The sequence below is a fragment of the Rhinoderma darwinii genome, chromosome 8, assembly GCF_050947455.1.
Source record: "Rhinoderma darwinii isolate aRhiDar2 chromosome 8, aRhiDar2.hap1, whole genome shotgun sequence".
Lineage (NCBI taxonomy): Eukaryota > Metazoa > Chordata > Amphibia > Anura > Rhinodermatidae > Rhinoderma > Rhinoderma darwinii.
Genome location: NC_134694.1, coordinates 20,366,174 through 20,384,037, shown reverse-complemented (window position 1 = coordinate 20,384,037; position 17,864 = coordinate 20,366,174). Strand labels below are relative to the sequence as shown.

Here is a 17,864-nt window from a genome sequence, read left to right as displayed (position 1 = left end):
TGAGTGTTTGTGAAGTCAGCATCTTCAAAGAATGGAGAAGTCAGAAGCGCCAGGCTATGTGCCCACATCTCCAACCGGCCAATTAACACCATAGAGCGTTTAATGATTTATTGCATCAAACGGCAAAACATTTGTATGATATATTTCTGCTGAGCAGACCCTTCCAGCCTTAATGATGTGTTGCGGTAAGAAGGAGTCTGGGCTTCAAGCAAAACAGTCTATCTTTAAATCAATAAGGAACTGAGCCCCCGCTTATTATAAAAATTTCCCGGCAATCTTCAAACTGACACAAAGCACAACAACAACTATAACGCAACAAAAAATTGCTGGGTGTCGTAGTCAATTTGGAGAATTCCCGATCCTTGGTTTTCAACTAAGTAAATGAAGAATATTTATCTTTTGTGGGTGGTGGAAAGGGGGGATTTATTTTCTCATATATGGAAACCCAGACAGCCACAAACAAAAACATGACAGATAGTTAGACCAAGAAGCAGGACATGCAGACGCTGGGATTTGGTTTGAGGGTAAACTATAAAGGAAACGGGCAGGGGTGTTGCTGATAAAACACTTGTAGCTTCCTGTTTCTTCCATTCATCTCAATAAAGAGCAAGGGTGTATGTACCATAGAGGCAGTCCATGTGGCTTATGGATAGAAGGGCCCAGACTGAGTTTAGTTCCATCCCCTTTGGTATTAGTTAGAAGAACCTGTGGATGACTCTTTTCTACAAAGGAACTACATTGTAAGCAAACAAAAGGCTGACAATTTACCCATGGGTCATAAAAGGAACATAGATGGGGAAACAAACACCAAACCCTTCTGTCCTGGGTGGCAAAACCCTGCACTATAATTGGGGGCCTGTGAGGACTATCTTCTTCAATGTATGCCACTAATAAAAGTACCCTGCCCAGCTACAGTACCATTGGAGATATGGCTAGTCCTTGCTCATTTTTAGGATTGTTGGTATCCCAGCTACCGGACACAGAATATTTAACACTTTACAATTGATATGCCATGAAATGCCCATTTTTTCTGGATGATATGAATAAATAACAGTCTGACACCATTTCCCTCCTATAAGAAAGGTAAAAGTTTATTAAGATTCTCGACCCAGTAGCAGAGAAGATGAGACACAGTAACAATGGAGATTGAAAGAAAGTCAAACATACGACCCACAAGAGAAATCAAACACAAGTCTTTCAGTCCCCATCTACTCACTGAGCCCGAGAGGTGGACCTGGAAGGCACCCCGTCAATGAAGGATGGATGCTGAACAGGGAGAACATTTGCGGGAGCACTAGATAAGGATAAGAGTCCCTTCTCGTCAGCCTGGTCCCCTTCTATGTGGGTTGTAGCATTTACAATCGTTCTCGGCTTTACATTTATGAATGGGAAATCTGGTATTAAAACTACATTTGTTGATTAGAGGGAGTTACCATTTCTTTGTATCTGCTTCATAATGACAATAATAATAATTTTATGAAGAAAACTACAAACATCTCCAATCCAACTCAGTTTCATATTAAAGTTACTAGAATACCTGTTGCTATATGTTCCAAACTTGTTGTTCACTTTAGAAAATGCATTTTTTTGAAGGGTCCTGATGATAAGCTAAACACAGGCTGCCCTGCTGTTGACACCTCCAGTATTCAGCTGTCACCTGTGGAGGAACCTGGCACCACCACAGGGATTATTAAGCACTGAGTGGTGCTCATTGAGATCAATGGACTGTTCGTGTAATAGATGGATATTCTAGGTCCTTCAGAGCAAGAGATGCTCTTTGTAGCCATTCTTAACTCTGACTTATAGATGAAGAAACACTCTCGGAAAAGCTAATATACTGCATTATACTTAGTGCTGGTTCTGCGGGGGTGGAGCATAACACATAAATCCTCTCTTTGATGTTCTTTGAATTCCTGTGTCGTGCACCGCCCCCTCAAGCCCTGCACTAGGCAAAACACAGTATATCAATTTTGCCAGTAGTGTTCCTTTATTTATTCTGGAATTTCAGCAGAAAACTCAGGTCAAACAAATACTTTATCAAATGATAGCTAAAAGTATTAATTCAACCGTATGAGGGGCCAGAAGGCAAAAGTTAGGGGTAAGTTTTACCTTACAAAGAATAACATTGGCAGTAGATGGACCGTATAAATCATATTACTTGTGGGAAGGGGGTATCGGTATAAAATCTATTCTATTAGGGGTTCATCTTCAACAGCCATATTGAGATTTCTATTCAACACTCCCAGTCTAACAAGGCTTGCTCCTACTTTCTAGGTTGCTTTTCTTTCACAGTGCTAGCGGCTTATATTAGTGTTCAGCTTCTTTTGGATGAGTTTTAGACTTTTTATATTGGGATATTCAAGGCTGCAGACATGTTGAACTGATACCCCTTTGTATTCCGTTAAAATGAATATGTAATTGGTTTAAAGTTTTCTTCTGTCTACGGCAATCCGCAACAAGGTCTCATTTAATCAAAAGCTATCCAGATAAAATGGGACGAGACCCTTGAGTTTTCACGTATGCTTAATCGAGTGACCTAAAAGACACAATCAGACGGCATTGAGATGACGACCGCATTTACTGTTGGGTCTTATTCTTCAGGCATCTCCAAATTTTAGAAAAATGGACAAAGAAAGACATTCTACTCCCAGCAAGAATACCTCTATGTCATGCACCTATTATACCAGACTCGCCACTTTCCTCTCTCTCAGGCCCACACATTCAATGTCAAACAGAATTGCGGAAACATAACAATTTTAAATAAGATCCAAGGTCACAATCACATTAGAAACAACAGACAAGTTAAATTCTCTAAGACATGAGCCTGCAAAAAGCATTGTAATGTGCAGCTGTGTCCGCAAGATAAAAGGCAGATTCTTTATCCAAATCTCATAACAACTACCATCCTTGTGCTATTATTGTTCTCCATCATCAGGTATAGTGTATGTTGTTGCTATGTGCTCTTTAACCACCAGGTGGCAGTATTTAGTTTTTTTCCCGTTTTTAACCAGTTCCGTAACCATATTTTTCAACAAAGCCTTGTGGAAGGACCACACCTTTAGAAAGAAATAGCCTCGGCAAATGCAATGTTATTCATTCACAGATATTTTTTTAAAAAGAAATTTGTGCTCCATTTTTGTTCCACCTGGAATAAGTTTGATCATGGATTGTTACATCCACCTATTTGCTTTAATTTTTCTCCACAACTGCACCAGTCCAGTATCCAGAACTTTAAAAATTTCTTTGAAGCTGTGAAATCTATAAGCAAGCTGGTTTAAAAGTTAACCCTGTGTTTTAAGTACCTCTTAGATATCCTCAAAGACGGAGGACGAAAAAAAAAGGCCTAAGAAAATGGAACTGAATGGAAAACTTAGAAAGTAAGAGAGTTTGGTTAGAAGAAAGGGGCATCGTGAATGGTTGTTGTGGCACAAAGACAGAAAATAGAGAGGTTCTGATTTGGCAAGGATTGCTTGGCATTTTGGATGCTGCTCACACTGTGGTAACGGAGAGCAGGGGATTGTAAACCCGTTTCCCATCAGCAGAGCGTGTCCCATGTGCCAACATTTCCTGGATGGTGATCCAGTTGTCCAAGATCTTCTTATTACGTTTTTTCATAGTCTTGCGGTGGCTGAGGGCAATGATGCTCATCTCGCCTTTGCCATCTGCACCTTGCTGTTGTTGTTGCTCTCTTAGGCAGTCTAACCTACTTTGCATCATGAATTCCCTTCTCTTCCTTTGCTCTCGAGCTCGCATGAGATGTCTTTTTCTGTCTTCCTTACTCCAGTAACGTCCCATCTTCATCTCACTCACAGCATCATCATCAGTGGTCATTCCACTACGCTCTTCTTTGATCTTCATGGCTCTTGCTTTCAGGAGGCGATCTCTAACGGGACGTTTGGCCACATAACGGGTACCATCGCTTCTTACTTTCACTTTCCATTCCATTCTTGGCTCTACTTGGGAATGATGGCCTTGTGAAGCCCCCATAGCTTTTCCACATGTAGGGTCTATATCTAGTTCATCAAGACTTCTTGGTTGGACCAACTGGAGGCAACTTCGGTAACGTTCTCCACTTTGAGTGCGTTGGCGTCTGCTGAGGTATGGGCTGTTCTCACGACTTCCCCGATTTAACTCATTCCCCGCCTTTGTTGCTCTTCTCAGCCTTTCTTCTGTTGTATGCCGTCCTTCCCGACACAAGGACCGAAATTTCGATGGCACAGGCTCCGGACTGCCAGGGTATGGTGGTACATTCTTGCCATGTCCCCTGTTTATGTTAGCATTGGATGAAATCCCTTCTGCTGCTTGACAAAATGCACCAGAAGGATCATTAATCCTCCTCAATGGACTGTCTAGTGGTAATGGTGGTTCCATCATTAGTGGAGTGCTCCGACAGCTCTCACCAGTGTTGTATGCACTGGTACTGTCCTTATCTGACCTTTCTGGGAGTTCTGTGATATCTGGAAGCTTTGTTGAACCATCATTGTTCCCACTGCCCCCACCCACAAATTCATAAAGACTGTCCTCCTCTTCCAAGAGCCAGGCTTTCATGCACCGTTCTCGCAATTGTTGCATCTTTTGTGCTCTTAGGACATTGCGAAACTTGAACTCCAGATGCCGCAGCTCCTCTTCCAGTACTGCCATCTCCCGTAAAACACTTTCATTGCGATTCACATCTAGACCACCCTGTCGTGAAGCATAGAGAAAAGCAGGCCCATTTCCATTCTCCATATGGCAAGTTATTTCCAGCAGTTCTCTATATCTCTCATACTCCTCATCAGTTAATCCAGCACCCGGTGGAAGAATCTCATTATAGGGTGCTGATCCATCAGCTGCAAGCAAAGAATCCAAGCTATGGTGAAATTCTCGACATTGTAGAGGATGCTGTGAGTCCCCACGTAAGAAACGCAGACGACGTTGACTGCCTGGTGTATTGGCACTGCTTGTTTGGTCATCACCCAAAATGTCATGTTCAGAACTTTCATCATTACGAGTGCTTTCATCTGTCCTTCCTACTCCACTGTCCAGTTCCTGACTACGGCTTAAACCTGCTGGATGAGGGAACGGGCGTGGAGACTTAGGGCTACCTTCAACTTCTTCATTTTCAACCTAAAATGAGAAGAAAATACATTATAGGAAAGGGGTCTCTTTATACAGCATTGCAAGAATGTATTTCAAATGATGGCAATAATTGCATATTTGTCACAATAAATGGTTATTACAATAGTTCAGATAAATATCTATCTAAATTGCACTAGATAGAATACAAAAATAATGTAGACTGATCTGTGCTTAGTAGATAACTTGGATTACACCAAAGAAGATGTGTGAATTAAGGTACAGTTGAGGCAAGGGTATAACAAACAGATACAATTGAATTGGAAAAACAGTAAAATTCCTTTCATCCAGAATCCAGTAGTACAGAAATTCTAATGATCTGGCGCTGTTATGAGCGGCATATCTGTTCCTGCATGCTCGTCATCTCCTAGCTATTAAGTAGCAACTGGGGTAGTTGCTAAGGCAGTTGACTATAGGTCAGATGACCACATGTGAGCCTGAAGGCTTGTTTAGAAAGAGTGACCTCATTGGTCTGTCTCTCCTTAAGAATCCCTCCCCTCAGCATTATGGTGTCAATGATAGCGTATGCTATATGAGTTTGCTTTATGCTTCTCTGTACACAGTGCAAGATTGTGTGTTAGCAGCAGTCTTGTGTTTTTCCAGCTCTGCCTTGTATTTCCTCAGTCCTTGTTTGCTTCCGTGTTTGTTCTTGTTAAGTTGTTCACTTTTATCTTGTGTCTGTTGTTATCTGTTCTGCTTGCCATTTTCTGTGACTTGGATCTGTTTTAGTTTTGTTTTCATTGCCTTTGGTTCCTAGTGTTTTTGCGGTTCTGTGTTAGGGACATCCCTGTCTTAACTAAGTGTGTTCAGGTTTTCGTGTATTATTGTTGCCTGTTGAATGCTCCATATTTCCATTTCCTTTGGCAGGCCAGTTGGCACACAATTAATCTCTACTGTAAATCCTGGGGATAGCTGAGTACTGCGATCCACTGGTAGACCCCGGGAAAGGGAATTACCATAGGCAAAGCCCAGTTCTGCTGTCTTGTGGCCAGCCACGGTCATTACATGCACTTCTTTTTACAACATACTGAAGAGTACTCTGGGAAGTCACAAGACTGGAACAAGGCATTAACCCAAGATAACCCACTATGAGACAGTGAAACAAAGGGATGGTATAATCTTGCACTGTTAAGGTTCTATTAATTCCAAATTAAAGAACTTTAACTGTTCAATAATATTAGGGTTGATGCCACAATGTAGTTAAAGTGTTACTGTAGATCTGTACCTGTTGCTGAGGTGGGGAGTTCAGCTTCTCTGCTTGTAGTTCCTCCTCATTTTCAGATACTAAATCATCCAAGAAGTCTTCCCTGTCGCTATCCTTCCATCTTCTGCCCATCTAGAAGAACCAGTAGTGAAATATGTTGTCATTTCACTCAAAAATCAGTCAGCAATATGTTTTAAACACACATACCCTGACCAATGCTATGTTTACAGAGGTTGCAATTGCAATTGGTGCTATAAGGTTGCAGTATGGAGGTACAAAGGCATTTCATAATAATTACATCATGGAATAATTTTAAATCGGGACAAGGAGCTCAAGTTATGTCTCTGATACCGCTTGTACGTGACCTCTGTGTATAGTGTATCAGATGTACCCAGTGTTGGACTGGGGTTCCTTGGGCCCACCATGTAATGATTTTGACAGACCAAGCTCCATCTATAAGGAACATGTTCACATCATAATTTAATTCCATTGTAATTTTTATTGTTATCTTTGCACAAACAGGACATGTCATCAATAGGATCTAATAGGTTATTTGAGAATGAACCCATAAGAAATAGACCCTAATGGCAAGTGATTGGCTTCAGAATCAGCTCCAAATTGGGTCATCTTTTGCTGGACCTATGGGGCTAATTATTCTGTCAGAGTCTGTGCCCACCAGAGGATCCTCTGATGGCTGACACATGAGCTATCTACTGCTGGGCGATTATAATACAATTGAGAGAGGGTTTCAGCTCATATATAAACACAAACCAACCAACCAACAAGCTAAGAGCTTTCATAAATGCCACCAAAACCTGGAGGGACCTCTAATTTCTAAAACAGGGTAACACTGAGCTTTATCTCTTATTCTTCTTCTGCATTGTATATACTGGTATCATTAGAGGACATACATATATATCTATATGTGGATTTTACACCAAAGCCACTGGTAGGAAATTGAAGAAACTACTGTATCTCACCTCTGTCTCTGGACGGGCAACCAACAAGGATACATTTGTGCTCTCCTCCTGTGTCAGAATTGCTACTGCTTCTTCCCTGTTTTGCACATCCATGCCATTAATCTGTGAAGGAGAAAGAAGATAAATAGAGAAATTGTAAATCCACATTTACAGTACATTTTGGTAGAAATCTTAATGTTGTTTAATTACTTAAAGGGGTTTATCTGCTTCAGACATTTATGGCACCGTGTATGAGATAAGACTCACAGCTATCGGGAGAACCGGGGTCCACTGACCTTCCTTTGGTTAGCTGTGATGGCCGGCAGAGGCCACATACTAGAGGGCATATGGAGAGGTGTGACTTGTGCTTGGCCCTCTCCTTTGAAGACTATGGGTGTTCAGAAACAGCCGGATTGTAAATGTCCTATGTCATAAAGTAAGAAAACCCCTTTGAACAAGTGGCTTCCTTGGTTTATTTGAGAGGCTTACTCAGTTGGTGAAGCTAGTTAGATGTTTGGAACATCTTAAACTAGTTTATACATTTTTACTATCTATATCATTACCTGATCAGACAAGTGTAGTAAGAGTTTTAGCTTCTAATGTCTTTGGACTACTGCATAGGGTGAAAGCAGCCAGGTTATTGCCCCAAGCTTATTTCACACTGGGCGACTAGATTGAGTTTGGGCTAGACAGAGCTCTCTTACAGGGATAAGCAGTGGACAACAAAGCCCGGACAGCAGGTTCTGGCACCTATGCTCTACCAACCCTTCCTGTCATGTGCATCTTTCTCATTTCAAAATGAAAACTTTATTCACTGTTTGAAATTTAAATTTTTTATATACCAATTCAAATTCAAAAGTCAAATTTAAGAATTTTGTAGCTCTACAAAAGCTCAGCAGAAAGTGCTATGAGTTTAAAGCAACTGCTTCATGTCTAATCCAAGGTTCAGATGTAGGCTGAAAGTATACTGTAGCGTAATGACAGCAATGTAACATGACGTGAAAATTGTTTTTTGTGGAGGCTTCAAATACTACTCTATGATTTCTGGGTCATTGTGACAACAAAATATGTGATTCCCAACAAATATACTGTATACCTAAGATTACAAGCCAACACTTCTACAGGATCATTCCATTTCTCAGACCATAAATTAATAGGGGTTTGTCTACATGAGGTATGGTCCACCAGAAATGTTGACTTGTTGGGGCATATCAGGGTTTGTCTTGAGAAGAATGAGATGAGCTCACTATCTATAATGTGATGCCGAGCACTTACCATGCTTACTCATGCCTGTTTCCCATGTTGCAAGTATTCCTCCAGCCCTAACCCCAGATTTCTATGACAAGTCTCCTACCTATCTGGTACCACCCTACACCCTACCTCTTCATGTTGTCTACTCACGTTGACAAAGAAGACTACCCCAGGAAAGCAACCTGGGGATTCCCTCTGGCAAAGTCCATACCTCCTTGCAGGAGATTAAATGTGAAGAACGCACAATCTCTTAGAATCACCCCGTCTCCTCGTCTAGCCCCAGGCCAAATCCGTTGGCAACCGAGTGTGTCCACACCGTCTGCTGTACTGTCCATGATATTGTCATCCCTAATTTTAGCAATATGAGTCAGTTGTGCAGTTAAATGACCTAAAACAAGTTTTGTGAACCCGATTTAGGTCTTGATCCAAAGACTACACACATTTATTTTAGGGGTCTTATTCTTTTCATTACTTTATTATCATATGTCATGTATTTTGGTATTCAATCCAAGTGCCATATTGCAATCCCAGCCATGTCTTATTTTGTTGCCATTTTTGCTTTAGTTTTATGTATGTTAGTTCTACCTTGGGTGTATTCATCTTTCAAACTCCGAAGGATATGATACTTAAAATGGCACGCGGAGTAGGAGTATCCGAAGTAAAGATGATATACACAATATTTGGTGCTATTATTCCATTATTACCTGTAGAATTCTGTCTCCTTCCCTGATCCTCCCATCTATTGCTGCAATGCTGTTTGGATTTACCTTTAAGAGAGAACATTAACATTATATATCATCTTGTTGGAGCTCTGACTGTTTCTACAGCTGCATAACCGCAGTTTGCATCTGCCTCTACAAATCATGTACTTGTTCTTAAAACTCCCACAACCTGCAGAGATAAAAGTGTCGTAACAGATGAAACACTTTACAAGTAAATACTGAAAGGCTGAGATGAAACAAATTAACTCAATAGAGTAAATGTGGGAAATGCAAAGTAATAGAACTTGAGGAAGACTCTCATACCTCTCCAACATATATCCCCAGGTCTTCTTCATCATCAGTGCGATAACAAACTGTTAGCCCAAGCTTGTCTTGATGGTTTATTTTACACAGCTCAACTTCCTAGAAGAGGAGAAAAAAGGAGGAACAGCCATGTGATAAAGTAATTTGCTTTGGGTATAAAAATCTATTTGAATGACATGTCACCATTGTCATTCATGGTTGGTCTGCAAGGGTGGCACCAACAATTGGCAGATTGAACTCTACCTTGTTCTATAACCTGGACATCTATTGATGAGGTGAGGAAGCTGTTTGTAGACTTATCCCACTCCTGTGGTCACAAATCCAAGTATTATCAATGACTGCACCTGACAATGACCGAAAAAAATCCAACCCAACAGATTGATTTTTCCTACAGATGTCTGCCTTAGGTTGACTTCAGCCATGCTCCTTCGTGTCACCATGTCATTCATGGTTGGTCTGCATAGGGGCACCAACAATTGGCAGAGTGAACTCTATCTTGCTTTGCAACCTGGACTTCTATTGATGAGGTGAGGAAGCTGTTTGTAGACTCATCCCACTCCTTTGGTCACAAATGACTTTCCAAGTATTATCAATGACTGCACCTGACAATGTCCGATAAAATCCAACACAACTGATTGACTTTTCCCACAGATGTCTGTCTTAGGTTGGCTTCTATCATGCTCCTTCATGTCCACAAAATGGCAACAACATTTGACAGAAAGTGGCCTTGTAAAATTTCTAGTGATTGGGCAAAGACCTGGAGTCCAATTACTAGAATATGTTTTTTAAAGATGTTAATAAAAAATAAAAAGATAGTAAACAAGACTACTGGACCCATGAAGACAACCCCTGTCCATATGCCCTCTTAGGCATTTAAATATCATACAGAGGGTAGCCTCACTGAAGACTCCCCTCCATGAGCCAGAATAGAGAACTGCTTTGTTATAATGTCTCCTGTTCTGCCAGACTCCAGCCATCCATATATTACATGGAGGGCCATTCATCTAAATGGTCGCCATAAAATACTACATTTCCCTTTTGCCTGGGCAAATGAGACAAGCACTTTAAAGCCTGGCAGATAAGAATAGGCTCACTAGAGAGTTGGGAATTTATGAGAGTGGGGAAAGAACTAGAAGAACTAGATATCGAGAAAGGTTGAACAACTTGATGGACCTGTGGCTTTTTCAACCTACTCAACTTTGAAACCTATTTAACTATATAATAAGAAAAAAAGGAGAAAAACATGAAGTGGAAATAAGGTGAAGAAATGTGTTTTCCTTTGTATCTTTAGTGACAATCTAAACTGTTGGTTATGTAGGGTGGGTGAAGCAGAATTAGGTTGAGCGTAAAGAAGTGGTCCAATGCGAGTCCTGTTCACTGTACAGTTATAAGAGGATGTTATTTAGTTTGAAAGGCCAGAGGGACCAGAAAAGTTACCTGGAGAGTCCCCTCAAACTGTGCTGGCTTATCGTTTTATATTTTAGTAATTTTTCTAACTAAGACCGATTTTAAACAGGTCCAAATCATGTTGGTGGTCTGCCAAGCTGTATATATGGCTCTCTGGGCTTTTTTAATAATAGAGTCGGGATAGCCAAGACTCACCCTCACTACTACCATTATCCCCTAAGGAAAAAAAAAAGAAACAAAAACTAATTCTCACGTAGTCGTATCTTTAAAGGTAATGGTACATACTAGAATGAAAGTTAAAGCGGTTGTCTTATCATGACAACCTCCTTCCAATTGCTCTATTAGGGCAAATGGGTGTAATAAAGGAGGGTCTCTCCCTTGGGATACCCCTCTATTAGCCAGAGTTGAAAGCCGCTAACAAAGATAGGCTCTTGCTCTGGCAGACACGGCCTGTCCATGTATTACATGACTGGGCATTTATTTCAATGTTGCCATGTTTTTCTGATGGCTCCAATGTATATTATGGATATAAAGCAGCCCAAGGAAACTCACTTCATATTCCAACTCGTCAGTGCGCTCTCCCTCGGGTTGTACTCCATCCATGAACTCAGACTGTTCATAGAATTCATTCCCAATTGGAGGACTGTAAAAGGAAGAAAACATGACATGGTAAGTCCCAGTATTGTGATATCTAAATATACCACACTCTATTCTCAAACATCTCTCCTAATGTACCTATTATAGACTTATTACATTTTTACTATTATAGTTAGCTGGCTTCCTCTAGATGGCTTTTAATGGTTATTTTACATAAATTCAACCACAATTCCAAATTTAAACATCCATGGGCCTTTACCACTTTTCGAGAACCCATTGAGATTTTGAATAACTATACTTTTTACTTTGTAGTAGAGAACCTATTTTAAAATACATTTTTAACGAATTCTGAGTTGATAGAGATGGCCCGCTATTCAGGTCACTAATTTATCAGCCACAGTGGCTACAAAGAGTGTCTCTCCCTCTGGAAGAATTCATGTGTCTGTGCATTAGATGAAGAGCCAATTAATTTCAATTGGAACTTTGTAATACTTAATTTCCCCTGTAGAGGAGCTGTAGGGAAATTGAACAGATTGAACATATTAAAATTGATCACTGGAGGTATAAGCAATGGAGCATTCTGTGATGTATGCATTTTTGGGGGATCCTTCTAACAAAAAGTGATTGCCAAAAGTAAACAACACCTTCAATGCTATGCAAAGACAAATAGTTGCAATGAAATAAGAAGAAAATGACCCTGCTTTTTATTCTCGATCATTATTTTTCAATCCCTCTTGTCATGGTCTCAGGCTTAATGATGTAGGGCTGGGCCCCAGTGTTGCATGGAGACTTAACAGCCCCAAGCAGAATGTAGAGTTGACAGCGAATCAGCAATGTGTTACGTCACTATAGACAAACAATAAATATATTTATCGCTCATTAGTAGCAGAGTCACTACTCACAGCTCTGATAGTACATATGGTTCTATAACCACCATGGCCGGGCTTGGAGGTCGAGCTTTGCCTATTGTCATGATGTGCTCAAAGGTAATATCTGTCTGGGTTCCACTGTCCACAAATTGTAGGTCATGGGAGGAAGCTGTCAATGCCGCTCCCTTCATACGGGGACTGCGTCTCAGCACTTGAATCAGCAGAGGATCTTTACTGGCTCGTAATGTTTCAAGTGTCTGCTCTTGGGAGAGTCGCGAAAGTTCTTTTCCATTCACCTGTGAAATAATAGAAATGGAAACATCAGATCAACCTTACAATGACTTTTATGAGAAAAGGAGTCTTCCTTTTTCTAAATAGTTTCTCAACAAAATCAGAGTAGAGTACCCAGGCTGCTGCCCTAATCTTTAGAGGGCCATATCTACAGGGAGTTTCAAAGTTCTTCCTATAGTTCAATGGGTTTCCTCTGGGTAATTTCCTTCCATGCTTCAAAAACCTAGTGTATGACTAAGATAGTGAAAGTAGAGCTTGAGTTGTAACATGAACCTTCTGGGCCCGAATGCTAAATACTTTACCCCCCCCCCCCTGACCCAAATATTACACATAATTTAATACCGGTCTCCTTATATGGGCCTGCGGGACCTTTTGGGCCTCCTCAGACTCCAGAACCTAGATGCAACTGAAACTGTCTATACTCTATAGTTATACCCCTGTTGGGAACATCTACAACACTGTGGGATATGTTGGTGCTATATAAATACTAATTCTATAAACTTGTAAACAATGAGTTATTATTGCCAACCTTAGAGGGGCTACATTTTTATTGAATGGTAGATGGGGGGGGGGGGGGGACGTTACTTATTAAATATCCATCCTTAAGTTCTTTCAGTTCTGGTTCAGATTCTACAATTAATTTAATACCTCAATTCATAAATAGAGAGTACTCTTATTAAACTCAATCACTACTGATGTGGCATTGAGTTGGCACTTGCAAACCAATTACCCAATTAATTTTCATTGTTTAGAAGTCTGTTTTTCTTAAACTAAAAGGGTGAAGGTTGAGCGGCGGAGCGCTAATGCGAATAAAATCTGAGAAGGTGCACATTCCATGGAAAATCACTGCTGTCATTTAATTAAAATAATATTATATCATGCAGAGAATTTAAAATGGCAGTTGCCACAGTTTGGCAGAACATTGTAAATAGCAGAAAGAGCTTCTGTGTAAGTGGCACCTAGATGGCGCCCACTGAGATTTTAGAGTAGAACAAAACATTATTCTGTGTGAAGTGCCATAATTGCAATCTGCCTGGACCTTGTCCACCTTTTGAGAGTCTTGCTTCTCACTTAGTCTTAGATCTTAAAGAGGTTGTCCAGTTTAGCTAACCCCTTTTAATATACTTTATTAGGGAGTTAGTAGAGAGGGATACTCTGTTCAAGATCCTCATCTCTTGGGCAGAGTGGATAGTGGTTACAAAGAGTGACTCTCGCTCTGGAGGAGCTTGACTTAAGGTATGTTTGATGCTTCCGCTATCTACGACCTTACACCCCAAACCCCAATAAGAGACCACACATGAATTTTGGTGTAAAGGCCACAGCAGCCATTTATTAAACACACCTTTTTTCTGAAAAAGAGCATAACCATAAACACATCATAACTCCATGATAACATCCTGCTCTATTTCCCAACTCCAGATAAAGGATCCTTGAAGGCACTTCAATCATTAAACTCCATCGTTTCCTTATTAGGTCTGGACCCCTTACCCTACAGCCGTTCTGCACCTGACCCGAGGGCACCAACCATGTCCAAGACCTCTCTCTCCTTTCCTGGGGACCCTGCCCATCAGGAATATATATGAGCTGGGTAACCACTCCCCAGCCCCTCCAATACTATCCCGGGTTAAACGCCCCGAGTTCTCTTGCAACAATCTCCATTGTTGCTTCTCCTTCTTACCATTACGTGCCTCCAAAGACCCCTCCTCCTACCGCCATCGCTACTGTGACAAAACAAAACCCCAACCGACAAATTCCCATAAACAGGAGAAAAATACTGGGAGGGCGGGCGGGACAAAACTTTCTCCTGTTGTCCAGCGGGAAAGAGGGCTGCTTCTTCCCCGCATGGACTTATATACTTTATTCTCCACCCACCACATATAGATACATTTTGCCCCATGCCCCTTTCACATAACCCTCCAATCCCTATAAATATAGCCTAAAACATAATACCTAGAACATAATAGCCTAGAACTCCCAAACACCTAGTCATGCGCTTCCTTCATTACGGCTGCGCCTACATTACGCTGGGCTTACTTGACTTAAGGTATGTTTGATGCTTCCGCTATCTACGACCTTACACCCCAAACCCCAATAAGAGACCACACATGAATTTTGGTGTAAAGGCCACAGCAGCCATTTATTAAACACACCTTTTTTCTGAAAAAGAGCATAACCATAAACACATCATAACTCCATGATAACATCCTGCTCTATTTCCCAACTCCAGATAAAGGATCCTTGAAGGCACTTCAATCATTAAACTCCATCGTTTCCTTATTAGGTCTGGACCCCTTACCCTACAGCCGTTCTGCACCTGACCCGAGGGCACCAACCATGTCCAAGACCTCTCTCTCCCTTCCTGGGGACCCTGCCCATCAGGAATATATATGAGCTGGGTAACCACTCCCCAGCCCCTCCAATACTATCCCGGGTTAAACGCCCCGAGTTCTCTTGCAACAATCTCCATTGTTGCTTCTCCTTCTTACCATTACGTGCCTCCAAAGACCCCTCCTCCTACCGCCACGACAATCATGTGTGACCCCTTACACATGATTGTCCCTCCACAACTGCAGGGCTTTCTCCATGCCCTCCTTAATGTCCAGGGTCCACATATCCAGACCCACCTCGTTTAGATGAACACCATCCGCCCTGAGGAAACCTACCTCTCTACCCTCCAACTCCTTATGCCGCACCACAACACCGCCATTGCGTGCCACAAACCTGCCAACTACCTTGTTGACCTTTGCTCGCGCTTTATTTAAGCTATGTACGGAACGTGCCTGCCGCCACACCTTGCGAGCCACAATATCCGACCATACAATAACCACTCCTGGGAACGCCGACCACAACCGCAAAAGGTCAATCTTCACATCCCTCACTAAATCCCTGGACGACCGAATGCCCAAATCATTGCCGCCAAGGTGCACCACTAAGATATCCGGCGCCCTGTCCAAACCTGCATAAAATTGTACCTCTGGTAACAGCCTACACCACAGCATGCCCCGCAGGCCCAACCATCTGACCTGCACCTCTGCGTGATCCATGCCCAACTGTCGTCCGGCCGGACGAACATCTGCACGCACACCTCCCCAGTGCACGTAGGAGTGCCCCATGATCCAAATCAAGCAGGGACCTGCACCTAAAACAACACAAAACAACAACGTAACTACTCCATATCCACCTCCAGCACATCTTCTCACCACCGCATCAAAGCAAGTGAGGCCGCACATACAACCTATATCTGTCTGACTCCCACCTACCAATCTTCTTAACCATCGCCGGGGATAAACCCCACCGAGCTGCTTCCGTAGCTGCGCCAATTCTAAAGGAATGAGAGCTAAAACCTGCTCCACCTCTGCCAGACAACAGGATACATTTTTTGAACACCTGTGAAAACTGGAATTTTGACAGAGACAGCCCGTCTGCATGAACCAACAAGGATGCCGGGCCCTCAGGCCTCACTGCAACAAACTCCCGAAAAAAGCGGACCGGGCACACCTGCGACCCTGGTAACTCATACAAACGCACCACAAAACCTCTCCCTTCCTGATCTGTCTTAGATCTACGAAGCAAACAAGAAAGGCAGGAGCCATCCAAATCCACATCCGCGAACAATAAGCCCCCTGCCACACTCTTACTGACCGACACCAACTCCGATATCCGGAACGCCCCAAAGAACGCCAAAGAAAAGGCCAGTGTAAATAGCCGCACTTCAAATGCTGAAACACAAACCTCCCTCAACAACTCACAAATTGCTACCAACAGCTCAAATGACACCGGCTTCCTGAGATCCCTAACTGCGGAACCCCTCCTGAAACCCTTCATTGCCTGCCGCACCAGAAAGGACTTAGTCACGTCCTCCTCACCTTTCTTCTTAAACCAAAAAGCCAAGGCCGACAAACTGCGAGCGACCGTTGCTGCAGACGCCCCTTCACTGTACGCATTTCCTATAAAATACAGCAAACACGCCTGCCGATCTGCAATACCTGCCTGCGCATTTTCCAACAACACCTCCCATACCTGCCACACCGCACTGTACCTCTGCCACGTTACCGCACTAACCGACCTTTCCACAAGCGACATCGCCATTGTCACACCACCTTCCACAGATGCTCTGGACACGGCAGGCCATGAGACTCCGCCCCCGGCGCCAGCAGACGAAACCTGTCCCACTGTTGACGAGAAAGGGAATCAGCCACAGAATTCAGCACCCCAGGAATATGCACTGCCACAAAATGCGCATTCAACATCAGACCTCTCAAAACTAAATGTCGCAATAGTCGCACGACTTTGTCACATACGAAACGCACTCTCCGGTCCCGCAGACAATCCCCCCACAACTCCGCAGCCACCACAATCGGGAACAATTCCAGCAGAGCCAAGTTACGGACAAAACCACATTCATGCCATGTATCAGGCCAAACTCCTGCACACCACTGCCCCTGGAAATAAGCCCCAAATCCACAAGCACCTGATGCATCAGTATACAGCTCCAAGTCCACACTAGACACCGGCTGATACATGAGCACCGACCGCCCATTATAGGTCTGCAAAAACTCCCCCCACACCAACAAATCAGCTTTCAACTCCGCCGACAACCTAATGAAATGATGAGGGGAATGCACCCCTGCGGTAGCACTTGCCAATCGCCTGCAAAACACCCGCCCCATGGGCATAATCCTACAAGCAAAATTCAAATGCCCCAACAAGGATTGCAAGTCCCGCAACTGTATCTTTTTCCTGCGCAGCGCACTCGCCACCAACTCTCTCATCTCCAGCAACTTATCATCAGGCAAGCGACACTCCATATTATCTGAATCAATCATGATTCCCAAAAACTTAATGACCGTCGTGGGTCCCTCAGTTTTTTCAGGCGCCAAAGGTACCCCAAAATCCATTGCCACTCTCTCCATAGTGTGTAGCAATCCTGCACACACATAGGTACCCGGCGGCCCGATAAACAGGAAATCATCCAGATAATGCAGGGCAGATTGCACCTGCGCCTCCCGACGGACCACCCACTCCAAAAACGTGCTAAACATCTCAAAATAAGCGCATGAAATGGAGCAGCCCATCGGGAGGCAACAATCCACAAAATATTCCTCCTGCCAATAACATCCCAGCAAACAAAAACTATCCGGATGCA

At 42.7% G+C, this 17,864-nt stretch overlaps 1 protein-coding gene across 1 annotated transcript in view; it reads right to left on the bottom strand.

The window, feature by feature from the left end:
* Positions 1-1,072: 1,072 nt before the first annotated feature.
* PDZD4 (PDZ domain containing 4) overlaps positions 1,073-17,864 on the bottom strand; it is a 106,142-nt gene continuing 89,350 nt past the window's right edge. Inside the window, exons 2-8 of the mRNA XM_075835468.1 lie at positions 12,461-12,723; positions 11,514-11,604; positions 9,555-9,653; positions 9,234-9,296; positions 7,300-7,401; positions 6,341-6,451; positions 1,073-5,106 (exon numbers count right to left, since the gene is read on the bottom strand). Of these exons, the coding sequence (XP_075691583.1) occupies positions 3,490-5,106; positions 6,341-6,451; positions 7,300-7,401; positions 9,234-9,296; positions 9,555-9,653; positions 11,514-11,604; positions 12,461-12,723 (2,346 nt within the window). The 3' untranslated portion in view covers positions 1,073-3,489. The remainder of the gene's footprint in view (positions 5,107-6,340; positions 6,452-7,299; positions 7,402-9,233; positions 9,297-9,554; positions 9,654-11,513; positions 11,605-12,460; positions 12,724-17,864) is intronic.